Here is an 18847-nt window from a genome sequence, read left to right on the forward strand (position 1 = left end):
CTTTAATTTTATTTGGGCTCCAGCCTAAGCTCAACATACTGCAATATGTGCAGGTGTTGAGGTGTGGGTTGCAGATGAAGCTCTGAGAAAGCTAGAGGAGAAATTTAGGATTACAGCCCCAGGTTGTATCCATCTGCACTGGTGATAAACTGGACATTATTTGCTTGGACTGGCTGCATACATGTGTCTGGTGTACTCTGTGCAAAGTCATGTGAAATGAGAATCCCTGCTGGAAGTGCCATCAACCAGCCGTCATGAGAAGCAGATGAAGATTGCCTGAGTCCATCTTTCTTACAGAGCACTGTCAGTGCCTGCAGCTACAACCGGGGGAAAGAAAGGACCAAGGGGGAAAAACAGTGCATGTGCTGGGTTTGAGCTAGCTCACTGGCCCGGTACACTAAAGCCAGTCATGTATAGCTACTGAGTCCAGCATACAAATTAGAGCAATAATTTGAGTGCTACCATTATTCCAGGAAAAAACCTGCAAAATTTTTGCTGATGAAAGTGCCAAGTATGAGCTTTTTGTTGTTGTGCAGCCACTACATCATAATATATGGTCAGTGAAATCCATCATGACAGAGGATTTTTCAATAAAGTTGCTTGGTTTATTAACATAATATACTATTACGGAGGGCTTTTTCTCCTGGTGATGAAATATTTTCACATTGTTTAACACAATGGTTTTAAACCTCATTTTTAGAGTACTTTAAAAAGTACTGAAATGCAGCTGTCCAAATTTTCTTTACTAATTATATACTGATTCATATCACATCATGATTTTCATACTCACAGAGGAAGGCAAGGGGCCTTTTTGAACTTCTGTTGAAATTGATTTAAAAGAAACCCCACCTCTTAACCACAGGTTTAAGTCTCAGTGAGCCATGTCCAGGCACATACAGCTTAAGGCCCTAAAGCTACAAATAGTTTTTCATGTCCTGAACACAAAATATTGTACAGTCCCACTGCAGATAATGTTTGCAAGATCGTGGCTCACTAATACACTTGTCTTTGCTCACCATTTTTTTTGAAGTACTTTTAAAACTAAGCACTGAGACCTAAGTCTTTTCACAAGCTTATTTACACATATATGTAATATTCCCTCAGGCACCAGTAGATGTTACAGTAGGTACTAAATTCCCATTTAAATGGGCATTGTACACCAATGGGGACTGTCAGATTCTAGAGTAACCTGCGTAAAAGGCAGCTGTATAGCTTCCTTTGATTGTGCAGAAATTAATGGAAAACTGAGTTAGTTTGTAGTGTGGTCTGCAGCAAGGAAAGGCTTTATTGAAAGATGTCTTATAAGCACATTTGAAGTTGAACTTCAGCTCCAAATTGATGATGTAGAAAAGTCTATCAATTACAAGGTTTTGAGACAAAACTGTAAAGGCATTCTTTTTAAATTATATTTATGTACATGTATAAGACTTGTGAAAGTTAACGTCATTTCCATTTTCTCTGTTCAGAGCAGTGTACAAAGATGCTGATTTATATCTCCTGGATTCTCCTTTTGGACATTTAGACATTTTTACAGAAAAAGAGATATTTGAAAGGTACTGTATGTTTTGATAGAATGTATTTAAGTATCCCACCAAGCAGCACAAAGTAAAACCAAGGACAGAAATTTAATAACAGTACAAAAATACTGCAGTGATCAAAATTATACCTTTTGGGGATGTTTATTTTTAGGGATTCTTGTGACTGAGTATTTTGTGTTAGCAGTAGGACAGCATACTGTGCTGGGAACAAGCCTGGGCCAGGTGTAAGCGTTACTGCTCCCTCTTCCATCTCAACATATTGAACCTGCTATAATCTACTACTCCCAGAGTGCATGGTTTTATATCTGGTGTATCTGTGTACCAGAAAGGCTTTCATTTTAAAACACTACCTGCTTTGTAAGTATAAATTTTTACGAAAAGCTATATTTGTCTTCTTTTTCTAATCACTGAAAGACCGGTCACCTGAAAGTGCCCACTGACCAAGAGATTGGCAGCAGGTTGGCCAAAGACAGAGGCTTTTGGCTTGTCGTGGTGGTGTAGCTCAAAACACTAAGGACACACACTGCCATCCATGAGCTTTTCAGTCACTGTAAGTTTGAAGTTTTGAAATCGAGCTAATACTTTTAAGTTTGGTAGTAAAAGATCTAAGTAACCCTAAGAAGAAAAGAAATATTTCATTTTCATGTTGAACTGTGCTTTTTGGGTTGACATGAAAATGATTAAATTTCCCCCTTTTTTTGGTTCCTGTGATAAAGCACTCGCCCTTTACACATCTCTGCCTTAACCACCTCCTTTGTAGTTTGAGGGAGCACCTAAGACTGCTCATACTGGGAGGGGGCAGGTAAAAGCAAATAGTTTAAAAGTGAAAGGGATAAAAGCAACATTTAGTCATGAAGAAAAAAATCTATTTTTTAACACTTTCATCTTTTATAGCTGTGTGTGCAAGTTGATGGCGAATAAAACTAGGATCTTGGTTACTTCAAAACTGGAACATTTAAAGATTGCTGACAAAATATTAATTTTACATGAGGGGAGCTGCTATTTCTATGGAACATTTTCTGAACTTCAGGGTCAACGGCCAGACTTCAGCTCAGAGCTGATGGGATTTGATTCTTTTGATCAGTTCAGTGCAGAGAGAAGAGACTCAATTCTAACTGAGACTCTCCGACGATTTTCCATTGAAGGAGAAGGCACGGGATCACGAAATGAAATAAAGAAGCAATCTTTTAAACAAACATCAGATTTTAATGACAAAAGGAAGAACTCCATAATTATTAACCCCCTTAATGCAAGTAGGAAGTTCTCAGTAGTGCAGAAGAACGGGATGCAGGTCAATGGAATAGAAGATGGCCACAACGACCCACCAGAAAGGAGGCTCTCACTGGTACCTGACTTGGAACAGGGAGATGTAGGTCTGCTTCGGAGTAACATGCTAAACACTGACCATATGCTGCAAGGTCGGAGGAGGCAATCCGTGTTAAGCCTGATGACGGGCACCTCTGTGAACTATGGACCAAACTTTTCCAAAAAGGGAAGTACAACATTTCGGAAAATGTCTATGGTGCCTCAGACAAACCTGTCTTCTGATATAGATATCTACACCAGGCGCTTGTCTCGAGACAGTGTCTTAGACATAACTGATGAAATCAATGAAGAGGATTTGAAGGTATGTGTTGATGTTGATTTACATTCATCTTGTTTTTTGATATGGTGATAGTTTAGTGCAATATACTCCTTATATATTTTTCTGCTTGACTATGTCATTCCTAATACAGTACTTCTCTGTGGAATATCTTTTTTGAATATCTGTGAATAGTTTTTAACTCAAATATCATCCTGAAATTATTGAAATCCTCAAAAATCTATTTTGTCTGATTTTTTATATTTTTTGAATGCTATCTGTGAAGAATTTCAATACAGAATTTTAATCTCCTGCACTTTAATCTACCTTTAAGATTTATGCTAAAATGAAATTTGAAACCGTAACATGGAAAAGCATTGTTTTAAAACATTTATGTAAAATTGACATTTGAAACATTAAGGCTTATGGAAAAAGTAAAATACATTTGAAGTAGTAGCACAGTTTTTAGAACAGGAATTGGATCAAATTTGACAAATTTGTCAGACTGCTTAGCTCTTATGTTCTGATACAGATAATGAACAGAGGAGTAAGTTGGATTTTACTCTTTTTTATAGATGTGCTGGAAATTATGCAATTAAGAGTCAGTTTTATACCAAGAACTGGACCAACATTCCCTTTTTCTAATAACTATCAACTGGTCATGATGAACTACTTTCATTTTCAAAACTGACAGCTGATTTTCACATGATCAGAAAATTTTCTGAAGTAGTTTCCTAGGTGGAAAAAAATCTACAAGAAATATTTAAACTCATAATTTGCTGAAGCACTGCCCATTTTTTCTTTTGCTTTATTGATCTCAGCAGAAAAAAACACCCTCAAAGTATTTACAAATTTACTCTAACAGCACAATAATAATCTCCACTGAAAGAAAATAGCTATTGATTAACAATTTCTGGGCTTCTAGTAGTGCTGGACAAATCTTGGTTGTTTCTTTCAGTGTTGTCTGAAAATTTCAAATCATCTCTAAACTGTGTTGTTATATCAAAGATGACTCAACCAGTCGGTACCTTTCTCTCCAGCCATTATCTGCCAATTTGAATGCTGCAGTTCAATTATTTGGAGTGAGTTAGCAGAAAGAATGACAGCATTCACATGTCAGAAATTCTGATATATAGATATTATTATCATTCTTACTATGGTCTTATCAATTCTTTGACAGGAATGCTTCACTGATGATGCTGAAAGTATGGGTACTGTTACCACATGGAATACCTATTTCAGATACATTACCATCCACAAAAACTTGATTTTTGTTCTAATTTTGTGTGTGACTGTCTTCTTAGTTGAGGTAAGAAAATCTACGCTTGATGTCATGTTACTACAAATGATGTTTGTTCAAACTGTGTTCTTTGTGATAAAAGGATAAATGGATATAGCATCAACATTAGCTCAAGTATGGATTGCTTATTGGCAGCTGCTGTTAAATGATATTGCAATGACTTTTCTACTCTTTAGATGAGCATTTCTCACTGAAGATAGTGATTAGTGCATGGCAGCAGAAGACCCACCTTCACAAATTATCTCAGTTATTTTCTGCTGCATGTTACCATAAATAAGAGTTGTTGCCCTATGCAGGTCTCTTGTTCACAGTGAATAACCTTCCATTTTTCATTAAAAGATATCTTTGCAGAGTTTTGGGGGGTTAACAACAATAATTACTAGAGGTTTTTTGATGAACACATCCATAAATTCTGGAGAATTGCTTTCAAAAATGTGTTAGTAGCTTTGCTCCTAGTGAAGGAAGAGTGGTAAGGCAGAGAGCTGAATGCCTGTGACGGCATTTAAAGATGGATGGGGTGTTCCTGCAGTGTGCAGAGAAGACTTTTTCCAAGTACAGTGGAAAACGCTGTCAGAAAAAGTGCTGAAGAACATTTGCCTGATCGTGCGAGTCTGACTATTTTTCTTATAACAGAAATTGCCTACTTTTTGTCTTGTCTCCCAATTTAGGAGAGACTTTTAGCATATATACAGAATCTCATTCTGTCCTCTTTTACAATTAATATCCTAAATCAAGTGTTTTCTGAGGGAAGGAATGTGTTTTGGAGAGAAGACTGGGAGATTAATAAGACTGTATTGATATGTCAACTTATAAAATATAGTACCAATTTTTCTTGGCATTTTTCAACATGAGCTGAAAGAAGAGAAGAATCCATTAGGAATATAGTACTATTTTCTGGCTGATTGTGTCAGTGAAAGTTTTTTAGCAGTTCTGTGGTGGCACTCAAACTTCTAGTATCATCAGATTTGGAGAAGGATATGATTGGTGGTATCCTGAATTAGCACTAATGTTATGTTGGAGGTGATTTAAAGTAGTCCTTCTGGACCAGGAATAAAGCCTAGAGCTTAGACCAGGAATAAAGCCCGGAGCTTAGATCTAGTTTGAGATCCCAAATTTTTAAACCACCGCCACAAGCAAGACAGTATTTAGATGTGTAGCTGTTCTTACCATGTAAGTTTTATTTTCATGGTAGTGGAAAATGGCTGTGTAAACCTACAACAGCAAAGCTGAATGTGAGTTGTCGGGGAAAAGGAAATTTTAACTTAGAATTATGTCAGATTTATCCCTGTATATTCAGCGTCCATTTCTAATCTTGATTACAAATTTTTGCTTTTAAATTAAACTAAAACCTTTTAATATAATTCAAAAGCCTCATCTTCTAATTGAAGAACAAATCTTATGACAAAGAATGTATCTATCTAAGTTAAACTTCCTAGTTGACTATTACTTAAGTAAAAGCCTATTGATAAATTAATGGGCTGGAAGATATTCAGTCATAGCACAGACTATATAACCTTTAGCAAACCTCTGTCCCTGAGATGAAATACCAAGTGGTTACGTCGCCTGTGCTGACAGTTTGTACCCTTCTAACCTTAGACAATGAAGAGAGGCTAGCGATGAACAACATCCAAGTGCTGAACTGAGAGAGTAGTGACAAGTAAATTGAAAGTGAAGTTTTGACACCCTTCAAAGCTAGGTGGGACTATTGTGGAAATGATAGAGATACTATTTTAGATTTAGAATAGATTGTTTTATATTGTAGGTTCCAAGGTGAGCCCACACAGATCACCATAAATAGGGCATCAGTTGTAAATTCTTCCTAGATATGTGTGTGTGTGTGTAGCTCGCTTAAGTGGCTCAAAACTGTGTTTCCTAGATGTAATACCCAGAGGCTAGGGTTGCTGAACTGGAAGAAGACCAGTTATGAATGGGAACATATAGAAAGGCTTTGTGAAGTTATTCTGTCACAATATTTTCTTCCTTCAACTTCACAGCTGAAAAAACTCCTCTGTTATGAGGAGTCAAGAATTCTGTTGGGAGATGTAGAAAAATTATTGTGAAAGAAGCATGATCCTTACAAATGCTTAAATTCAGGACATCATGGTCAATCTTGAGTTATTTACTGTAAGATCTGCAAAAGTTAGTGGTTCCCAAGGAGAAGACTTCAATTATGTGCTGAGGTATTATCGCAATACATTCCTGTACCAGTGCCATAAAAATATATGGGAAGAGGATCATAGAAACTATGTTCCAGCCCTTAGAAAAAAGATCATAGGCAGAAATAGAGCAGACTGAAATGTGGTGGACTAGATGAAGATCTCCAGTCTCTCAGTGGACAGGTAAGAAAATGTGTACAGAGAAGCTTCTGTTGAGCACTGAAGCATCTCACAATAAAAAGGGTTTAATTCCACATTTAAAAAATATTAAAATAGGTTATGTGGAGAGTTATGTAAAACTAGCACCAAACAATATCAGACAAGTAGATATATCAAATGTAGATAACAGCTAGCAAGAACAACAGTGCAAAAATAACAGTGTTAAAGATTTGACGTTCATATTTGAATACCTGCCTTTGAAGATATTGAGAGACTTACTCTTATAGGGCCATCAAGAAATATTATTCTTAAAAAATTAAAGTATGTTAAAGCATACAATGAATGTTCCTTGTCATTAGGAATGCATTAGCAAGCCTTTATTAATGGTACGGTAAAAAAACAATAAAAGAATATTTAGGCACTTGAGAGCCTGATTGTAATACAAGTCTAAATGTAGCTTTCCTGGTGGGATGCTCTAAATGGTTTCTGTGGAAAGAGGAGCAGATATGACAAGGTTTTTGCTTCAGGGAAGTTTTACTTCCATCCATTTATAATGCTCTCTATAAACAGTTATAAAGTCAGTGAAAGAAGATAAGTAAGAAAAAGTACATAATGTGACAATACAAAAAAATTTACTCTGTTTTCTTTGGTCACAGGTAGCTGCTTCTCTTGCTGGGTTATGGTTTCTTAAAAAGTAAGTAGTGGTGATCATTTATTGAGAAATTGGGGTCTCCTTTATATTGATTTTTGCTATAAATAATTAATAAATTCTGCCAGAATTCTATATGGATGGGCACTAGCTTATATTCAATAAAATGGTTCATAGATGGGTGATCTAGATACTTCATGTAGGTGGTATCTTAAGCTGGTACTTCTTTAAATGCTAACAGTCAAATGATTTGTGCCTTGTTATTGAGCACATAACAATGCACGCAAGACTTTTCCTGGGTCAGCTCACTCTAGAGATGCATGAACTTGATTATCCTGAATACACTGTGGTTCACCGCTGACTTTCAGAGGTGCCAGGTGAGACATTTGCTCAGGAACATTTTAAAGGAGCAGTTTCTGTAAGACCTCATTTGTACAATTTCCTCTGCTCACCTATGAAAAATTCCCAGAAGTTACAGGGTCAGGCAGATGAAGCTTAGAGCATGCCAAGCAGTGGTATGGCTTTTCCTGGGTTAATGCTTTTGATCCCTGTGTTTGTCCTGCAGCACTAAGTCTGTATGTTTGAGTATAGAAAGCATGTGGTGACTTAGGTCTGATCTGGAGGAGGAGGGAGTTTTGTTGATGTCCCCTTACAATAGGTCACTAAGGCCTTTGATTTTTATAGTACACCTAAAGCATTTTAATTCCATAATAATTCACTTTTTTCAACACTTAACTTTTTTTTCTGGTTAAAAGAAGTGGATGCGTTTTCCTTGATTAGACTAGTTTTGTCAGTGATTAAACAGGCAGTAGATTTGCAAGAAAGTACTGAAGCAGTACATTTTTACAGTAGTTTGGATAAAACATTTGGAGGGGTCATAGTTATATACCAATGGCTTAGTTTCCATCTTGGTAAAACCCCTTCATTGCACAATTGCAACTAATTGCAGAAATTACTACAAATGCTAATAGATGCCTGAATCACCAAAGTTATCGGAGGAGATGAATAAGCCATTTATTGCCTTGACCCCTGAACACATACAGAGTAACTTTACCTTAGTGGAACATGGAGTAGTTCATATTTTGTGTTTCATAAATATAGGACAATATTTAAAAAATTATTTGAAATATATATAACTAACCATTAACATAGTTTTAAAACAAATGGACATTGCAGTACTGTTTAGTAGAGAAAAAAACACAATTTCCAGTAATGCATTTATTTTTAATTTCCATCACACAGGACAGCTTTGAAAGCAAATGCAACACAGTCAGAAAACAGTACCTCTGAGAAACCTCCTGTGATTGTCACTGACACTAGCACCTACTACATCATTTATATCTACGTGGGAGTGGCAGATACTCTGCTTGCCATGGGAATCTTCAGAGGTTTGCCCCTTGTGCATACTCTTATAACAGTGTCTAAAACTCTTCATCAGAAGATGGTGCACGCAGTTCTTCATGCACCTATGTCAACATTCAACTCGTGGAAAGCAGGTAACTGAGATGGGAACTGATTGACTCATGTATGGGTTTCATTTCAATTAAACAGTTTTCATTCTGTTAAAGGGTACTGTTGCTTTCCATTTACATTTTCAGTCAAGCTGAATGTTAAAAGTTTGCCATGTAAAGTAATTTGTGAACCTTTTAATGAACGTTGATTGTGCTTTGTGATATATTTCAGTTGTCAATTCTGCTTCTGAAGTATCACCTTATAAGTTGGAGAAAATTAACTGTTTGAGGCAATAAAACTAGAATAACTTCTAATGAATATACTTTGTCTAAAACTGCAATAGAAAAGATATAGTCAGCTATGTGGTGAGTGACAAGGAGTCAGGTGTGGATGATAAATAGTACTTTATTTCATGAATAGTCCTACTAAAATGGCATAAAACATCAGTGTGAATAATGGTATGCATATTCAAATTTGGCTCTGGAGTTGATAGAGAATTCATTATATAACTGGTGCAACAAGTTCCATCTCCTGCTGTACATGAAATTCCTATCCCATACCCTTCTTACTGGTGCATACTAGATTACAGGAGACACTGGTAAATGACAACACAACATAGGGTTTATCTTTAATTTTCCCATTATATTCTTAATTCTGTTGTTACCTGGTGATTAATACAGTAATTCTGCTCAGAAGGTAAGAAACTGGTGTGCAAACTCATACAAATGCTGATGTGCAAATTATCTGTGTATCAGCAGAGCCTGCTGCGTGAGGGGTACACAGACCTTATGTTTTGTGCCTCTGCTTCAGTCCTGTTTAATTATGTTTCTTTGGTTTTATTACATCTTCCTGGGTTTTTCTGAGATTCCAAGAGCTGAAACAGAAGTTGTGGAGCCAAATTCTTCCACAGGGAAAGAAGCTGTAGCTCCACTAAACTGTAATGGAACTGCTTGTACTAGGAAAAATCTTATACTTATCCTTAATGTTTTCTATTCAGAAAATGTTGGACTTTTTGTTAAAGTAATAAATGTAGGATTTTTGGGTTGTTAAAATGTTTGAATTTTCTTTTTTGTTTTTTTTTTCTTAACCCATAGGTGGTATGCTTAACAGATTCTCAAAAGATACTGCAGTGCTGGATGACTTACTTCCACTGACAGTGTTTGACTTCATTCAGGTTTGTAGAATAGAAGTTCTAAATTTTGCTGTCTCATAGCACTGTAAAGTTTCAGTTGTACATCATGCAGAAGAAATCATGTTAATAAGAAGAAATAACAACTGAAATTAATCTCTTTTCCTTTTTTTTAGTCTGTATATCTATTTACATAGCTGCTTATCTTGTAAGTCAATTTCATTGCTTCTTTTTTGAGTACTTGCCTATATGTGTACGTCCACTGTTTGTGCAAACCACTTTTAGTACTCAGGCTCAGAAGCCTTTTTGCCCTGCAGAACCCTACAGTACAAGTATCCCTGCTGCTGTCCACATTCAACTTCAAAGGTGTAAAGGGCATTCCTTAGTTTCTTTCAGTTATCTTGACTCAAGTTTAATATTATTTTTATGCTATCCTTTGATTGCATTCAGCCATTTTCAAGACTTTACCTCCTTAGCCTCTTCTGTTCCCAGTTTACTAGCATCACCTTTAATTCTTCTCTTTTGTTGAATATATTATTGGTTTTTCTGTGCTTTTATCTTCTGTGGAAACTCTTCCAGGCCTGCCTTATCGGGCGGTTTGACCCATGATGATGTGGTTTCAACTCTCAGCTGGGCAGTTCTGCTTTCCCCACCCCCCCTTCACAAGTTTGATAGCCTAATTTTGTCTTTTATCCTTCACATATTTGTGGCTTCCCCTGAGTCTCTGGGATTTAAGCTGAGTCTGTCAGGCACTGGATAACTGTTTGCGATGGAGGAGAGCTTTAGATGACTCTACTCCTTGAAGGAATTTTACATCCCTCAGAATTGTAGAATTGCAAACTTTTTATTTTTTGGATGGAAAAGCTTGTTTCCAGCATACCTCCTGGGAAACTCCATACATTGCAAAATTTTGAGTTTTGAATGACCTTCCAATTCATCCACACTGAAGAGAACATTGAAGAAATACAGAGATAGAGGCAATTCCAGTGTTTCTCAAGGAGGATGCCTTTGTTTGCTCCCCATCCTGCGTATTCTGACTTTGTGCCTCTGTGTGAATCCCAGCACCCCTCATTAGTGTCTCACCACTAATGCTGCAATGCCAGCTTTTCTTCATATAGAGCTCGTTCCCAGAACATTTAAAAAATAAAAGCAAATCTTCCCTGGTCCTCCTGTTCCTCTCTACTTTTATTTAGGAGATATGCAGGCCTGACTTAATCAACCCAAACACTCTGCTGCACAGATTGCCTGTCTCCATCTGTGAGTTTGCTCTGCTTTACACTCCCTACTAACATGATGGTCTGATCAAAACCAAATCCCTTTCCCTATATCTTTGTTAGTAATTGATAACTTTGGCTCGTGACTTTAGAGAGGCCAGTGCAGCTCCACATGAAGAGGTTCAAGGACATCACAGCTCTACTTCATGTCCTGCTGATGTAATGAAAATTTGCTGAATGAGTAAATGTGGACATTGACACCTTGTCTGAATCATTAATATCATCTTTGGTGTGATCAGGATTCACTACTGTCTTTTTCTGGTGTGACCATTTTGTTTCTGATATTTTGGATCTGCCATGGGGATGTTATTCCAAAATTATTTTAGTTAGCCTGTCTCTACATTTCAAACTCTCTACAAGAAACTGACTAGTTTTTCATGTTTTCAAGGTTAAGGAAAATCCCTAGATTTGTCTTCTCTGTTCTGATGCCTTTCAGAGGTTAACGTATGCTCTAATGTCCCATAGGTTCACCTCTATCTCCTCAGTCTCAACTGCAGAGGCTCCTGAACATGCATGATAAGCTGCCCTGTCTTTCCAGGTTCTTCTGGTGAAGATCACTGAATCTACCTACTGTCTTGAATGCTTTTTACCAGTCATCCCTTCATAAAAAATTCCTTCTGATCCTCCGTAGATTCAGACTTGTTTGGCAGCTTCAGACTTCCACGGACTCTGCTAATGAACAAAGTCAGATTCCTCTGAAAGATACAGAAAAGTTATACATATGACTTTCTCCTTCTGTGCTTATTATCGCAGAGTCACGGAATACGGAAGGGACCTCTGGACTTAGGACCTGGGACCTCTCCAACCCCTCTGCTCATAGGAGGTTCAGCTAGAGCAGGTTGCTCAGGGCCATGTTGGATTTTGGATATCTCCAAAGGTGGAGACTCCACAAGTTCTCTGAGTAACCTGTTCCAGTGTTTGACCATCCCCACAATAAAAATACTTTTTCTTACGTTTAAATGGAATTTTGTGCATTTCAGCTTGTGCTCGTTGCCTCTTATCTTCCTGCTGGGTGCCATTGAGAAGAATCTGGCTCATTTGCTCTGCACCAATTACCTAGTGGTATTTATAAAAGTAGAATATAATTTTTTAAATATATAATTTATAAAAATTATTTGCATATATACACATATTTTTAAGTTATATAAATATAATAAATACCATCAGATACTTACACAAAGTGATAAGATCCCCCTAAGCCTTCTCTTAAGGCTGAACAGTCCCAGCTCTGACAGCCTGTCCTTGTATGTGAGATGCTCCAGTCCCTTTATCATCTTCAGGACCTTTCACTAGACTCACTCCAGTGTGTCTGTATCTCTCTTGTACTGGAGAACCCACTCCAGATACAGTCTCACTGGTGCTGAAGAGAGGGGAAGGATCACCTTCCTTGATCTTCTGACAATGCTGCTGCTGTTGGCCTCCCTTGCTGCAGGGGGTGTTGCTGCCTCATGGTCCACCAGGACCCCCAAGGCCACCTCTGTAAAGCTGCTTTCCAGTCGGTCAGCCTCCAGCCCGTGCTGGTGCATGTGGTTGTTCCTTCCCAGGTGCAGAGATCTACAGAAAAGGTTAGCTTCTAAAGGTACTGGGATGCCTAATTCTGAGTCTGGTGGAGATGAAGGCTTGGTCTCTGCTAGCCTTCGGTTTATGGTTGCATAAATTCATCCTTCTGACTTCTGAGCTTTTCTCAAGAATTTGACACAAAATTTTAGAGCTGGTTCTTACTGCCTCTGCTATGAGAATGAACTGGTAGATGACTGGCTAACTCCTTGTTTAGGGACACTGCCTTCTTCTCCGTTGCAGCTGTGGATGTCATGACGTACTTTTTCTTAGGAGTTTTATGGGGATTAGACATATCAGGAGGCCTTCCTTTTCAGGGAGCAGGGCTTTTCATCCAGGATGAATGAGGCTTCAGGATGAAAGAGGCCAGAGTTACTCTCCAGTCACTGGGATATACCCAGTTGCCCATAAAAGAAGCAGCGGTATCAGCCTTTACGTCAATGACAAGAGATAGCATCTGTGATGTTTTCTCTGACAGCCATCTGACCTGCTTCCATACATCTTGGGTATGAATTGTAGCCAGCTAATGGCTGCAGTAGCATTACCACTAGTTTTAACATCCATCTGAGTCTTCTACTTGTGCTTGCAGTGGGGTCATCATTTCTTGGAGATCTTCAAGTGAGATGCTGCTAGCATATATTACTTGTCCCTAAGGTTTAATATAGTCACACTCAAAAGGTCATAGTGAACTCATTGGACATTTATATCTATGGTCATGAGTGGTTTTCCCTAAATGATAAAACTCCATTGGTTAACCAGATTGGCTGCATTTTCCAGACTGGTGACACAGAGGAAGCACTAGAACATGTCTTCCCATCTGGCCTCTGTCCCAGGCCTGAAAGCTCAGCACCTGGGGTCACTGCAGCACAGCATTGTGGCTCTTAACTGGGCTGCATGAGCCCACTGCTGCCATTCCCTGACCATATGCCAGTGTAGCTAGCTTGTGTGTTGGTTTTTGCTACTGTCTTTTTTAGAGAAGGTGTCATCTTCTGTTTGACACTACACTTATTTTGTGTTTGGAGTTTATGTGGAGTAACACAAATTTTCATATTGAACTTTTTAGTGAAGTAACTGTTGGACCAGCAGTGAGAACAATATGGCATCATGGTGGGCTTTGCAAAATTTGAGTAAAAGATGGAAACAGGAATTAAAAAAGTCAGTGTGTGACTGTGTAATCTCAAGTAATGAGAGAGCTGTGTGACTTGTCTCAGTATCAATTGAACAGTTCATTCGCTTCTTAACTATTAGAGATACAAGAGGTACTAAATTCTGCAGTTTGAAATAATGAGTAAACACAAATTCATTCTTGCATTGCTGCAGACAAGTGCTATACAGCCTGCACAAGCATAACCCACGTGTGTCACCATTCTTTTAAGAGAAATGAGGAAAATAGTGAAAGAAAACTTTAACTAGTTCAGCTGTTACAGTAATTTTTTTCGTAAACTTTTGATGCTGTTATTGCCTTGCTCAGATTTCTGATGAAAAAAAAAAGATAGGAAACCTGGAACATGCTTACCTCTTCATGAAAGACCTCTGATTGGAGTACTGGAAATTTAAATCCTTCCTTGAATTTATGTGGATGTAGTAGCAAAAGCACCAATTGCAGGTTTCTTCCTAATGTGAAATTAGTTTTGCTTTCCATCTATTTCTTTGCTGACTGGTCATTTGCAGTGATGTTTCAATGCAGTGTTCATCACTGTGGCCAAATTGTTCATTTGCAGTTGCTTTAGGCTGATAAGTTTGCAGTTTGAAGTAGTTGTTCAGTGTGAACGGTAACACAGATAGAAAGCAGAGCTTTGCTATTCTGTGTACACTGATATACTTGATTTTCATTAGATTTAGGTATGAGACAAAAACAGTGTAAGTGCTTAAGGTGCTTCTAGAGTAAAGATTGAGGCCTGATTTAGCTAAATCTGTCTGGAGCTACTGAGGATGAGGTCTCACGAGAATGGTAGTAGTCTCTGGTGGTTAAATAGATTAACTCTGGAATGATTTTTTTCCTTTTGATTCATCTGCCACCTTAAATCATCTTTTTTTCTCCTGAAACTGCTCATTTTTCATACCACCAGTCCTCTTACGACTTATCTCCTGTCTTCTGATCAGGATGAATAGTAGTGCTAGTTTCATATGTGGGCTACAGTCCCTTGAGCAAGCGATGATACGCAACTTTCCACTTTTTCTGACCCTTAGAAAAACTGCTTGGGCCAGAACCTGCAGGAGACTGGCACTCCGCTCCTGACAGTCTGGCACACCTAGTCCAGATGAGGTGGCTGCAGATATTGCAAGTGTTGTTCTTACAATTTTAACTGGAGAGTGAGTGCCTAGCTGCCATTGTTTTTGTGTGGCTTCATAATTTAGAAGCCTGCAATACTGGTTGTACTGCAGAAAACACTTTTTCCATCTGTTAGAAAAGATGGCAGCTTTTTCCAACAGGTTATGGATCTGGTCTCAGTTATTCATGATCTTTTCATGGAGGTTTGTTCTCAGCTGCAAATCATACTTAGCACTTTATGTTTGTTGAAACAATACGTAGTTGCCATGGGAAGGAGATTCATCACCAATCTCTAGTCTATAAATTGACAAGTTTACTGTATCAATAGTATTTTTCTTTCATTCTACAGTTAATACTGATTGTGATTGGCGCTATAACAGTAGTCTCAATATTACAACCCTACATCTTCCTGGCATCAGTGCCTGTGATAGCAGCCTTTATTGTGTTAAGGGCATACTTCCTCCACACTTCTCAGCAGCTGAAACAACTGGAATCTGAAGGTAGGAGCAGCAAAATTGGTAGACTTCTAAATCCACAACAAATCAATTGAGAAGTGATTCACCCTTTCACCTCTTCTTTGCCTTTTCTCTTGCAAGATGCCATTGTCTCTGGGAGCAGAACACATATCTCCTTAAAGCCAGTGCTGTTACTGGTCCAGCCAATGCTGAGTGCTCTGCCGCCAAAGAGTGGTGGAGAAGATCTTTTTAAAGCTGGGCTTTATCACCACTGCAGCTGAAAACAAATAAAGTCCTGACATATAGTTTTCCTGAGAGTAAATGTAACTTGAAAAATTGTGATCAGACTTGGTATGTGCCCTATGAGTTTGTTTCTTTATAAGAAAAATTTAGAATGGATATATCTTGATTGCAAAGAATTCTTATTTCTGAATAAATTATTTGACTAAATTTCCTTCCTCTCGCCCCATTAAGAGACTAACACATTCCCAATAAAGTGGAAAACCTCATTTTGAATTGTGGGTTTGCAGATCAGGCACTGTGGCCTGGCTTTTCAACAAACTGGCAGATCCTCAGCAAATCAGTCCTGAATCTTAAACCCTGATGATCATCATCCCTTTTACTCAAGTGTAATTCTGAAGTTCCTCAGAACTAAGTCTAAATTTCTTTGATGTTCACAGGGATACAGCATTGGCTCACCACTTTTTATGTAATGCAAGATCTGCTTTAAATTACCATGTCAGTACAGTTGAATCCAGAGCATTAAAGTTCTCTGTCTGTGCTAAAAAAACTTCACTTGATGGAGTTATCAAAATTGCAAGAATTCATTTTGGTTGGGGAGGAGCCACCTTTCTCTTGTGGCATCTTACAGCAGGCCAGGAGCTTCCCCTAGTAACATGCTAACTATGAAGAATTAATGTGATCCCTTCCTGGCAATACACTGAGTGGAATTTCAACCCATTCTTGCAAAGACTGTTGTTGTATATCCTGTGCTAGGATTACTTCAGCCATGTATTCCAAAAACTTATGTAAATTAAACACTGACAATAGTTATACTGCTGTGAGTTAGAGCATAGGGCTGTGTATTTGCATTATATCAAAGGTTATTTGCTTATGAGTGCTTATGATGTTTCTAATTTAAACACTTTACAGCTCGGAGTCCAATATTCACCCATCTTGTTACAAGCTTAAAAGGGCTGTGGACACTGAGAGCTTTTGGGCGGCAGCCATATTTTGAGACCTTATTTCACAAAGCCCTGAACCTGCACACGGCAAACTGGTTCCTCTACCTGTCAACACTGCGCTGGTTCCAGATGAGGATAGAAATTATTTTTGTTGTCTTTTTTGTTGCTGTGGCATTCATCTCTATCATAACTACAGGTACAGTAACTTTACTGGAGTACTGAAATGGAAGTCTTCTGCTTCTGTTTAACAGCTCAGCTTTCGAAACTTCTGAGGGAAATAAACCATTGCAAAATTTAGCATACATTGGAGTCACTGATGCAAGTATGTCATAATAGTAAACACAATTAAAACAGAAATTACACCATTATATCTGCAATCTAATGTTGTAGAGGGCTCATTAAAAGGATTAATCTGAATATCTGAAGGGATAGAACTTTCCTTTTCTTGACTGTAATTGCTGTAAAAGTAATTTTTTGTGTGTTTTAAACCACATTAATGTAACCATGTTAGTGTACTGAGAAGCTTGGATGTTGATTATCATCTGTATAGCTCAAAGTTTTTTAGTAAATAGAAGTTAATGTTCTTCTTATTTGCAAATGGCTAAGATATGTGAAGTTGTAATGCTCTTTTAAAGCCACACCAGTAGCAGAAATAGTCATCCGGTTCTCTAATTCCCAACCAGCTGACCTATTTTTCAATGTGAAGTTTTGCAAATTGCATTCAAAATCCCCTTAAAAATGGCTCACCACTGTTGGTAAACCCAGTACATGAATGAGAATCACTCTATACCTTACTATCTTACTTGTATTTGAAATGCTGCTGGTGGCTGGCCAGGTGTAGCCAGTCTCCAACAAGCAGAGAATAGGAGAATAATGTCCCCCAGGTGTTGGAATAATTCAGTTCTGTGGAAAAACTCAGCAGACAGATTACTTCAAATACAGTTTTTAATTCACTACGCTTTTGTTATGTATGTTTTTTGATTTTGATTCTCAGGCATTATTCTCCCTCTTACAAATATTACACTGAACTTTGTGTGCAGGATCTGGATGCAGTTTCAGTACGATGGTTGCTGATGAACAAGAATTTGCTGTTTTGTGAAGGAGATTTTTGGTTCTAACAATATCCAAATTTTGTTTGATTGTACTTCAGTGTTGAAAAGTGTACATTTTGTCAAGTATTGTATTGTGTATGAAATGCTATCCTCTATTTCTTGTATAAGGATCTCTCCTCATCTTAGAAAAAAAAAATCCAACCACAGAAATACTTCTGTATGAAAATATGCACCTACAGTACTTTTTTTTACAAAGGAGACTTTAGTTCCCCTAAAATTCATAGGGAAACAATACCCCCTGCTGCCCTTCTCATTTTTTTACTTTATACGCTGAGTAGTTTGGTATTTTTTAGGAAAACTGTTTCTTATGTTACTGTTTTTCTGGATTTGAGAAAAGGAGTTAGAAGCACTTTTTAAATATGTGAAAATTTGTCATCTTGCCACCGGTGTCAACTTTACTGTTACACACTAAATTCCTTTTCTTAATCTGCCATCTTTCAGGAGGAATATTTTGCTTTTATTGTTTACTTCTATAATTACTCTGTTAACAAGATGTCTATAAGCAAAACAGGAGGAAGTTTGTTGAAAAAAGCCATAGAAGAAGTTGAGAATCAGAGAAAGGCATTTGGCTTAAATTCTCAATTCGCTTTAACACATAGTGAGATTAAAAATCAACAGTGGGGTAGTTTAAATGCTTATATTGCATTGTATGAACTCATAAAGGAAAATCCCATGTTTGTTACAGCAGACAATTAAAGCAAAAGAATTTATATCTGCATCTTTGTGGAACAGTAAGGAGAACATGTCCTCTATTTGTCCAAGAAATGAGAATGTAAACCAACGCAACTATTTTGAATTTTAAAGTTGTTAGCTGTGGTGTTTTAGTTAGATAAGAGGCATTTCACAGATTCATATGTGTTGGAAAAAGGAAATTGAAATCAAGATTGCAGAGGCCTGGTTCTGTTTACAGCTTAAGTACCAAGATACAATTTTTTCTTCTGCCAAAGCAAGAACAGGGTTTCTAGTGAATTCAGTGCCGAAGCCAGGTGTTTAACTGATGATTAAGCTCTTGGTCCTTTGTATAATTA

General features: G+C 37.7%; 1 protein-coding gene across 1 annotated transcript in view; it reads left to right on the forward strand.

Moving 5' to 3' along the window:
* Positions 1–18847, forward strand: part of CFTR (CF transmembrane conductance regulator) — an 88267-nt gene that overhangs the window by 43264 nt on the left and 26156 nt on the right. The window contains exons 13-20 of the mRNA XM_075059114.1: positions 1467–1553; positions 2433–3165; positions 4301–4429; positions 7392–7429; positions 8627–8880; positions 9931–10010; positions 15418–15568; positions 16676–16903. Of these exons, the coding sequence (XP_074915215.1) occupies positions 1467–1553; positions 2433–3165; positions 4301–4429; positions 7392–7429; positions 8627–8880; positions 9931–10010; positions 15418–15568; positions 16676–16903 (1700 nt within the window). The remainder of the gene's footprint in view (positions 1–1466; positions 1554–2432; positions 3166–4300; positions 4430–7391; positions 7430–8626; positions 8881–9930; positions 10011–15417; positions 15569–16675; positions 16904–18847) is intronic.

The sequence above is a fragment of the Buteo buteo genome, chromosome 28 (genome assembly GCF_964188355.1).
Source record: "Buteo buteo chromosome 28, bButBut1.hap1.1, whole genome shotgun sequence".
Lineage (NCBI taxonomy): Eukaryota > Metazoa > Chordata > Aves > Accipitriformes > Accipitridae > Buteo > Buteo buteo.